General features: G+C 45.3%; 1 protein-coding gene across 1 annotated transcript; it reads right to left on the bottom strand.

Annotated features, from left to right (window-relative positions):
* Nucleotides 1–683: 683 nt before the first annotated feature.
* On the bottom strand, nucleotides 684–1,487 carry LOC135596413 (uncharacterized). Its single transcript, XM_065088466.1, has one exon. It carries the CDS (start codon nucleotides 1,485–1,487, stop codon nucleotides 684–686), a length of 804 nt encoding a protein of 267 aa, XP_064944538.1.
* Between the last annotated feature and the right edge of the window lie 9,072 nt (nucleotides 1,488–10,559).

The raw sequence follows: 10,559 nt of genomic DNA, 5'->3' as shown, positions 1-10,559 counted from the left end.
GACCGTTCGATCTAGGCGTCCCTCCTGTAGTGGCACATCCACCGTAGGCTCCGTGGGCTCAGGGTGCTGGGACGACCTTTTTGCTTCTCGGGGGTCTTCGAGGGGCAGTTCAGCCCTCCTCCTCTTGTGTAGGGAGGCCGCGGTCAAGTAACACCGCCTTGACTCGCGGGGGCTCCCTCTGACTTCTCCGACCCCCGCACGGGTCGGGAACTTCACTGTCCGGTGGTAGGTGGAGATAACCGCTCTGAACTTATTAAGGGTGGGGTGCCCTAGAATCGCGTTGTAAGCGGTAGGAAGGTCGACTACCAAGAAGATTGCCATCACTATCTTCATCCTCGGTACCTCCCCGATGGTTAAGGGCAAGGTGATCGCGCCCAACGGTGAAATCGATTCGCCGGTGAACCCGGTGAGCGCTGAGCTCATAGGCTCCAAGGCGTCGCGGAAGAGCCCTAGCTTTTGGAAAGCGTCCAGATAAAGGATGTCGACCATGATCCTTTTCACTTGGGCGTTGGCGATCCTAGCGGCCACTACCAACGCGTCATCGTGTTCGGGCTGCTCGGCTATCTCGGCGGGAAACGTGACCTCGGGCTCGGGCCCGCGCTCAGGGTCTTCGACTTTGGCAGCGTGGGCGTATGCTTTTCGCCTGGACATACAGTTTCCCCCATACGCCGGGCCGCCCGTGATCACGTCGATTTGCCTTTCGATGGGGCCCTCGGGCCGTGGGGAAAGCTCTTTATCCTACCGTAGATAGCGGTCGAGGTGCCTCTTCGAATCAGCTCCTCGATCTGTTGCTTCAACTCGTGGCACTCCTCCGTGTCATGCTCGTTTTGCTGGTGGAAACGACAATATCGCGTCTGGTCCGCGAGCTCCCGTGGGCTCTTCATCGGGTTGGGGGTTCGGAGCAGCCCCTTCTCCTTTATCTGGAGAAATATCTGTGTTCGGGATGTTCCCAAGGCGGGGAGCGGCGACCTCGGCGCGGATGGGTCGGACCGGTCCATCCTGCGGCTCGGCGGGCCGGGTAACTGCCCTCGTGGTGGCTCCGCCCGGGGCCTTTTATGCTCCTCTCGCCTCCCCGACATCCAGGCTTCCGCCGCAACATACTGGTTGGCTCGCTGAAGCATTTCCGAAACTACGGTGGGGGGCCGTTCCACGAGGGACCAGAAGAACCTAGAGGGGCGGAGACCCGCCATGAATGCCTGCATCAACAAAGAGGGATGAGCATCTGGCAAACCCCGGATTTTTGTGGCGAATCGATTTACAAAACGGGAGAGGGGTTTGTCCTCTTTTTGGTTTAGTCCAAGGAGCAGGGCGACGGATGGCTTCGGTCGGGCCAAAGCTAGGAAGTTGAGCTCGAACTCCCTGGCGAGCTGATCAAAGGAGGCAATTCCACCGGTCTTCAGGCCGCTGTACCACGTGCGAGCTGGCCCCCTCAGGGTCGTAGGAAACGCTCTGCACATCAGAGCGTCTGAAGTTCCATATAGCGCCATCTGAGCCCGAAAGGCGGACACATGGTCCGCCGGGTCGGTGGTGCCGTCGTAAGCGTCCAGGGAGGGAAGTCGAAAGTTCGCAGGCACCGGCTGGTCCCGTATTTCAACCGCGAACGGTGACCCCCGGTGCGCCTCGTCTCCTAGCTCTCCCTTTGAGGCACAAACCTCCTTCTGTACTTCTTCAAGTCGTTGACCGAAAAGGCGCAGCTATGCCCGGAAGGAGTCCGTTGAGCCTGAGGATATCGTCTCCTGCTCGAGTCGGCCAGCAGGGTTTTCCACTGCTTGATCTCCAAGGGGAAACACCCGGGTACGGGGTGAGCCAGGGAGCGCCGGGGTGGTTACGTGAGCAGGCACGGATGGCTCCAATCGATGCGTAGGTTGGGCTGCCGATGGGTTTGTTGATTGGGAAATGAGCGGGATGACGGTCTGCACCATTCCCGCCAAAGTCTGGACCTGATGGGCAAGGTCCTGGAAGGCCTCGGTCGACACTGGCGAGGGGACGTTGGGAGTGCCCTCGGGCGAAAGCAGACCCGGGTCGTTGAACAAACGCCAATAGCGTTCCGAGGTCGTGATGAGGTAGTCTGCCCGAGGCCCGTCACACGAGGGGCGCTCAGCCGGCGCCCCTGTTAAGAACGATCCCAGGGCTAGGGGTTCGTGTTAGGACTCTAGCTAGGAGAGTCCTAATTGAGAGGGACATTGATGTAAAACCTACGTAAGCCGACCCCTATTAAAGAGGTAAAGAGGCCGGCTAGGGTTAGGAGGTTGTTTCTTAGAGAAGAATTAGGAGTTGTAAAGGAATAGGAGTCTTAAGAATTAAGAGTTGTAAAGGAATAGGAGTCTTAAGTAGGAGTCCTATTAGGAGTTGGTTAGAAGTAAGAGTCTTAAGTAGGAGTCCTATTAGGAGTTAGGGTTTAGAAGCCCTATAAATAGCCATGTATTCCTTCTCTTTTCATAAGCAATGGATGAATCTTTTCTGCAGCCTTTGAGCAGCAATTTGGAGGGAGGAATCCTTATAGAGTTCCAAGGAGGCCGATCCCCTAAAGAGATCAACCCCAAGTTTAGAATCTGCAAGGGTTCTACCACCTGGTATCAGAGCAGCGTTCTTGGCGTCTCGTTGCCCTTCCATAGCCATCCATCAACCCTCCACAACCATCCAAAGCAATTCCCACAATTGTTTAAAAGATCGTCACCGAATTCCGCCATCATCTCCACCACCGCGGATCATCCTTTGATCTCCTCGTGAATTGCAATAGGTTCTGGTTTCCTACCTTACTGCTTCTGCAATTTAGTTATCCTTATTCGAAAATCAAAAAAAAAAAATTGTTCCTATATTGCTGCATAAACTTTTCGTCACAAAGTTTTCATCTCTATGACGAAAGATACATTGCAGAATTCCAGCCGCATAGCACCATCTGTTTGATCTTGCTACTGTGCTTTTTCTATCCAAATTTCTACGAAATTTTTATGACATCTTTGACACTTCCTAACAGTGGATTTACCTTTGGTTTCATCAAAAAATTCTCAATATAAACTACTGATCTTTTATGTCCAATCTACTGCACTTGAATTGCAGAATTCAAGCCACATAGAACCATCTGTTTGATCTTGCTACTGTGCTTTTTATATCCAAATTTTTACGAAATTTTTATGACATCTTTGACACTTCCTAACAGTGGATTTTCCTTTGGTTTCATCAAAAAATTCTCAATATAAACCATTGATCTTTTACGTCAAATCTGCTATACTTGAAAATCTGCACTGTAAAATTTCAGCCGCATAGCACTGATTGTTTGATCTTGATACTACATTGTTTCTATCCAAATCTCTACGAAATTTTTATGATAGCTTTGACACTTCCTAGCAGTGGATTTCCCTTTGGTTTCATAAAAAAATTCTCAATATAAACCACTGATCTTTTACGTCCAATCTGCTATACCTAAAAATCTGTGCTGCAGAAAATTTCAGCCGCATATATTTGCAATCTTTTTTGAATGAAATTTCTTATACACTTCATAGATCATCTTGGCTTCCATCTAAGATTGATCTATTAAGAAATTTATCCCTAAAAACGATTTTATGTTGCTGTAAATTTTCGTTGTAACCCGCTGAAATTTTTCGACGAGAATTCTACAATCGCAACTTGCACCAATTTCCTTGCTGTTATACTATCGAAATTTTCTTGATTAAATTAGATATCCTTGCTGTCATATAAATTGTGATTTTGCTATCAATTTCCTCCTCAATTCTCTCAAGTTTTTGGTGGAAATTATGTTGAGAAACCGTTATTTCTTCGACGACAATTCTACTCTTACAAGACCGCACATACTTGCTGCAACTTCCACTGATTTCTATCAAACCTTTGCTACCATCTACCACAGATCCAAAACATTCATCCATAGCCCTAAAACTCCACTAAACCACACCCTCAAACTGTACCCAAAACAGCCACAAAACAAGCCTAAATCGTAGCCTACATCCATCGATCCACCAATCCTTTCGACCATCACTTCTCTCAACTATACATGCCTTTAACCTGACAACAAAAGAGAGATCTTAATATCATAGATTTGGAGGCATATACTATGGCATCTAAGGAGGCAATCAATGCTAAATTCGAAGCCTTGGAGGCGTGAATGGAGGATAAGATTCGGAAGCTCTTTACCGAACTCAGATTGGGCCGACCACTAAGTCCGAAAAAATCATATCACGGAGAGAGAATTGCCCAATCGCACCAGGCTCGAAGAGATGAGTTCCAAGGGAGGGGAGGCTCTATGACTAAACCCAACTATCCATGCATGAGAGTGGACTTCCCTAGATGGGAAGAAGGAGACCCGATTGGTTGGATCTCGTGCGCGGAACGATATTTTCAGTACCACAAAACCGTGGATACATCTATGGTGAAAATTACAGCTATACATCTTGAAGGGGATGCTATACGGTGGTTTGACTAGTTTGAACATACTTATGGAGTCCTTTCATGGCAACAATTCAAAGAAGGACTGCTGATCCGCTTCAGACCAACCGATTACGAGAATATTGATGGACAACTAGCAAAGATCCGACAAACTTCCACCATTCAGGAGTACCAAACCAGGTTTGAAAGGTTATCTAATCAAACTCATGATTGGTCTCAAAAATAGCTATTGAGGACCTTCATTAAGGGCTTGAAGCCGGAGATCCGAGGAGAAGTTAAAGCGTGACAACCGTATACGCTTATGGCAACCATCTCTTTCGCACGATATCAAGAGGAGCAATTGAACCATGAAGCTCGGAGGACTAGGGTCACTCCTCAACCAGTAATATTGAAGCCCTCAGCCCCCCCTACTATTGACCAAGTCCCTACACCAAAGAGGTTCACAAGAGAAGAGCTTCAGGAGCGATATGCGAAGGGGTTATGTTGGCATTGTGACGAGTCGTGGAGCCGTGAGCATCGCTGTAGTAAAGGAGGACTTCTTATGATTGAACCGATAGAAGAAGAGGTCATTGAACATTCAGAAGAGAGCCTTGAACATGAAGAAAAAGATGCAGAAGAAGAGCCACAACCGACCGAAGTTACGGTACATACACTAGCTGGCTACTCAAACCCGCAAACGATGAAAGTTGGAGGCCTTCTCAAACAACAACCGATCACTGTTCTCATCGACACAGGCAGTTCTAATAACTTTCTAAATAGTAAGGTTACTATCCAGATAGCCTTACCTATTGAGAATTGCAGCAGGTTTGACGTTAAGGTCGTCGACGGACGGATTTTGAATTGTGATCGTAGGCGCCCGCAGGAGAAACTATTGCTGCAGGACCAAGAGATAATTGCATATTTCTTCCTTCTCCCTCTTGATGATCATGAGGCCATGCTCATAATTAAATGGTTGACGACATTAGGTGATATTTCTTGAAATTTTATGCAACTAATTATGAAATTTTACAGTAAGGAGAAACAGGTGATACTGAACGGGAAACGTGAGGACGACATAACGACGATTTGCACACAACAAATGAAGAATGTTTTGCATAAAGCATGCAGCGGCCTTTTGGTACAACTTGAGCAGCAAACTAAGGGAGAGCCAATAGAATTTGAAGATCCAAACCTACTTCCTTTGCTTGCTGAATTTTCAGATATATTTGACGAACCGCACAACCTATCTCTTACCAGTCGGCATGATCATTATATAACGATTCTTTCAGGCAAACCTCTAGCAAATACTCGGTCATATCAGTATCTACATCTCCAGAAGGATAAAATAGAAAGGATTGTAAAAGAGATGCTTGAAACAGGAGTTATTCGGCCAAGTTGCAACCTCTACTCTTCACCGGTGCTACTTGTATGCAAGAAGGACGGAACATGGCGAATATGCATTGATTATCGAGCTCTCAATGGCATAACCATCAAGAACAAATATCTTATTCCAATAGCTGATGAATTGCTAGATGAAAGGGAGCACAAATCTTCGCAAAGCCGGACCTTCGATCCGGGTATCATCAAATACGAGTGTGCGAAGAAGACATACCGAAAACCACCTTTTGAACACACAACAACCACTACGAATTTTTGCTTTCTTCAACAGAAGGTGGAATATTTTGGGCATATCATATCAGAGGAAGGTGTGGCAGTGGACCCCTTCAAAATTGGAGCAATGCAAAACTGGCCGACCCCGAGAAACATAAAATTGCTACATGGCTTTCTGGGTTTAACAGGCTACTACCGCAAGTTCGTGAAAAACTATGGAAAGATCAGTGCACCACTTACTTCCTTACTGGAAAAAGATGTCTTCCAATGGTTGGACAGAACCTCCTCTGCCTTCGACAAACTTAAGGCAGCCATGACAACGACGTCGGTGCTAACACTACCAAATTTCAACCGACCCTTCATTATTGAGGCCGACACATCTGGAGTCAGAATTGGAGCCATTCTCATGCAAGATGGTCGACCACTCGCATACACTAGCAAGGCATTATCTTCCTCCTATCAAAATAAGTCAACATATGATAAGGAGATGCTCGCCATTGTGCGCGCAGCAACGCGGTGGAGACCCTACTTGATTGGTCGACGATTTCAAACTGACCAAAAAAAGCCTTAAGTACTTTTTGGAGCAAAAGATATCATCCCCTGGGCAACAAAAATGGGTAACAAAACTTCTTAGATTTGATTATGAAATAACTTACAAAAAGGGGAAAGAGAATGTTCTTGTAGATGCGCTTTTGCAGCTACCCGAGCAAGCTGAAGTTTCGATCGTTTCACTTCTGACTAGCGACTTCCTTGAGGATATTAAGATAGAATGGCAGGAAGATTCAGAGACTAGTAAGATTATAAAAAAATTGGAGGAAGCACCAAGCTCCGTGGCTCATCACAATTGGGACTCAAAAGAATTACACTATAAGGGATGCATTATGCTTGTGACAAATTCTACTTGCATCTTCACAAGTAGATTTTGGACAAATTTATTCCATATGCAGGGTATCAAATTGAAAAGGAGTATGGCATATCACTCACAAATCGATGGCCAGACGAAAGTTGTAAATAGGTGCTTGTAGATAGCCCAAAGTCATCCACCAAATATGACTACGCAAGGAGAACTCCAGACCCAACCAAGTGCTATTATTGATCGACGGATTGTGACTCAACAATGACGACCCACTACTGAAGTGTTAATACAGTGGGCGAACCTATTATCAGAAGATGCCACCTGGGAGAACTATTACGACTTGAAGATCAAATTCCCAGAATTCATGAATCGTCAGCCTCGAGGACAAGGCTGATTTGAAGAGGGCGGGTCTGTTAGGACTCTAGCTAGGAGAGTCCTAATTGAGAGGGACATTGATGTAAAACCTACCTAAGCCGACCCCTATTAAAGAGGTAAAGAGGTCGGCTAGGGTTAGGAGGTTGTTTCTTAGAGAAGAATTAGGAGTTGTAAAGGAATAGGAGTCTTAAGAATCAGGAGTTGTAAAGGAATAGGAGTCTAAGTAGGAGTCCTATTAGGAGTTGGTTAGAAGTAAGAGTCTTAAGTAGGAGTCCTATTAGGAGTTAGGGTTTAGAAGCCCTATAAATAGCCATGTATTCCTTCTCTTTTCATAAGCAATAGATGAATCTTTTCTGCAGCCTTTGAGCAACAATTTGGAGGGAGGAACCCCTATAGAGTTCCAAGGAGGCCGATCCCCTAAAGAGATCAACCCCAAGTTTAGAATCTGCAAGAGTTCTACCAGTTCGTCGGGGTTAGTCTGAGGATCCCTCGACATTCGGCCCTCCTTCTAGCACCAATCTATTCATGTAAACAACTTTATGTCGTGGCCTTGGGGCCAACACGGCTTGTTTCGAGTCCAAATGGTGGGGATTGACTCAAGGTCTCTCGGGGTTACTGATGTGGGTGGCCATGCAGATCGGATCACGTCGAGGCTCGTTGGGACGTCCCGCGTGGAAGGGCCCCTCTCCTCGGCGTTGAATAGGAAGTAGCTTCGTCTTCGTACCTGCACGCAGGTCGGGTCGAAGTTCGGCCCGACCCCTCCGACGATCAAGTTAGATGATGTGAAGAGGTCTTTTTTGTGTGTGTTCGATCCCCCCTTGCTCCTCTTAGGAGCAGGGTTTTTATAGGGTGGCTTACTGTGTCCGATGTGCCTGTTTTGCAGGGAGCAGGATCGTACTCCTGACCACGTCTAACAGTAGTGTTGGCGTGGCATGAAGGATTAGGCATGAGTAGGACGTTAATGTGCCTCGGCCGTCGCTCCGGTCCGTTTGACCAGGTGTTGTCGGGTCGATCGATGCGTGATGCGTCATCTAGGGCAGGTGACGTCAGCTCGAGTCTTGTCGTCATTATTATCCTCATCAGTTACCATATATTTATAGTCCCTCATCCATCTAATACCCAGAGACCGAATTCCGGGCATATGCTATAAGGCTCGTACGATTTTTATTCGAATCTCGCTCTAATCGGATTCTCTCGAAGAACTCTTTCTCTCTCAATCCAAATGACCCTGGCTAGGGATTTTCCTGAGCAACTATGCTAGATTTGAAACTTTCAGGTCTATAAGTCTGGTATCAGAGAGTGGAGTACTCATATAAGACATCCTTGGTGTCTCAAGTCTAAGGACTAGATACACTATTGTGATGATGGTATCACTGTTTGACAATGAGGTATCATCAACCATCTAACATTTCGTAAGTGAATCAATTAGTGAACTCATTCTCTAATGAGCACCTTGCGTGGTATCCCTAGTGTCCCCATATGAGCAGCTATGAGACCAATCGCCTCCATTATATGGACAGGTATACAACACACCAATCTATCCGGTCATCTCGATATCTCTCTTGAGTGACCTATGACCATGATTATTTAGGGTCTATATTTAAAGGTGAATAAATCTCATTATCATGATCTCATCACGATCTAATTCCCATTGCACAGATCCATAAACATCACAATATATGCAGCATACAAGATAAAGTAATAAATTATCAAATAATATAATAAGTAAAAAGAGTGCATATCATGTCACACGTGCCATCACTCACATGATTGGCTTGTAAGGCACCTATAACTAGCACCACCTGCATCCACCTACTTTTGGGTCACACTTAGACGAATCACATCTCTAAGATAGTCCATCGCCTAGTAGCTCTCAAAGTCCATTAACTTCATTGAAATTGGTGTCATTATTTGGATCTTGGGCTTCTGCCCCATAACATAATCTCCACTACGTATTGCTTCCTTCGCGACAACTCGAATGACAGTATTATAACATATTATTTAAGAGTACCCGCCTTTATGTCCTCTTGTCACGTGTTAAGTCCTTCTGACCTCAACTTCGCTTCTGTAATTTGAGTCACCTTAGTTCCTCTATCAACTACTTTGTCGAGATAAGGTGCATATGCCTCAAAACTCACTTCAACTTTACCACTAGCAGGTTGAGTCTACTCCATCAGAACAAGGGACATATGGAATGACATGATCTCGCTCTTGCCTTTGCAAGAGTTTATGTCATTGACTTTCATTCAAGGAAAGCTTCATGGCTACACTCTATGTTTCGTCTTTTATGTTGACTCTCTTCATGTGATTTGGGCACTTCACCAAATTTCACCCAAGTTGCTCCATTTCTTAGTTTGCATTAAGTTGATTGTGGCCTTCAAGCATACCATTCCATAGGTTAGCTTTCTATTGAATCAGATCTCTACATCATCACTAAGTGTGTCTTCATTTGGTATTGCCTTGGGTTACTCCCCCACTTGATCTCGTAACACATCCACTAATGCATTATATCATGTGAGATCATGCGATGACTTATTGTCACTTACTTGGTAAGCTTTATGGAGTTATTGTCTTGAGATACTCCTCCTTAACACATGCAGTTTGTTACACATGATTCTCCTTTTAGAGAATCAAAACTTATCCCTCCTAGATATCTATCCCGTTAAAGCAGCTTTTCTCTTTGTATCCTTCCCTCTGAAAGTTTCGAAGACCATTATCCTTTTGGACTACTCCGTCTTGCTAAATAAACTATGCACTGTTCCACCCACGTGAATGCACTTACTAGATTGTGACTCTTCACCAATACAACCTCTGTTGCATCCCTCGAGGCCTAGCAGTATGTTAAATTTGTTGTATACTGTAGCCTTATACAAATGTATCATTCTCATACTTAAGAGAAATTTTTAATGCTCCATGGCGTCGAGTTTTGATCATCTTGGGATTGCTATAGATAATCCATTATCTGCATATAAGTTCTTGTATGAGTATCAAATTTTTTGAGTTAGCAATTCCCCTTACCTTTGTGAGCTTTGCACAACTCTTTCGGTCACTATGCAACCCATCTCACCTTACACGGTCTCATCCTTTGCCAAGTGCTCTGCTAGCCTTGAGCACTATTAAGTTTAGTTGTTGACATCGAGTCGTAGCTCGAACTCAGCTATTCCAACTTTTATGCACTATGTGTTCTTCCCAACTAGCTTGTTCTTATGGTGTCTCTCACATGAAAAGTTGACTATTCTTCTAAATGTCAATATCAGATTCTCGCTCTTCTAAGCAACTTTTTTCCTTATGCCTATACGCTTGTTTCCTTCAAACAATCACATGTGTTGGCTACCCT

The sequence above is a fragment of the Musa acuminata genome, chromosome BXJ1-11 (assembly GCF_036884655.1).
Source record: "Musa acuminata AAA Group cultivar baxijiao chromosome BXJ1-11, Cavendish_Baxijiao_AAA, whole genome shotgun sequence".
NCBI lineage: Eukaryota > Viridiplantae > Streptophyta > Magnoliopsida > Zingiberales > Musaceae > Musa > Musa acuminata.
Note: the sequence above shows the minus strand (reverse complement) of the source record. Positions and strands in the feature narration are given on the sequence as shown.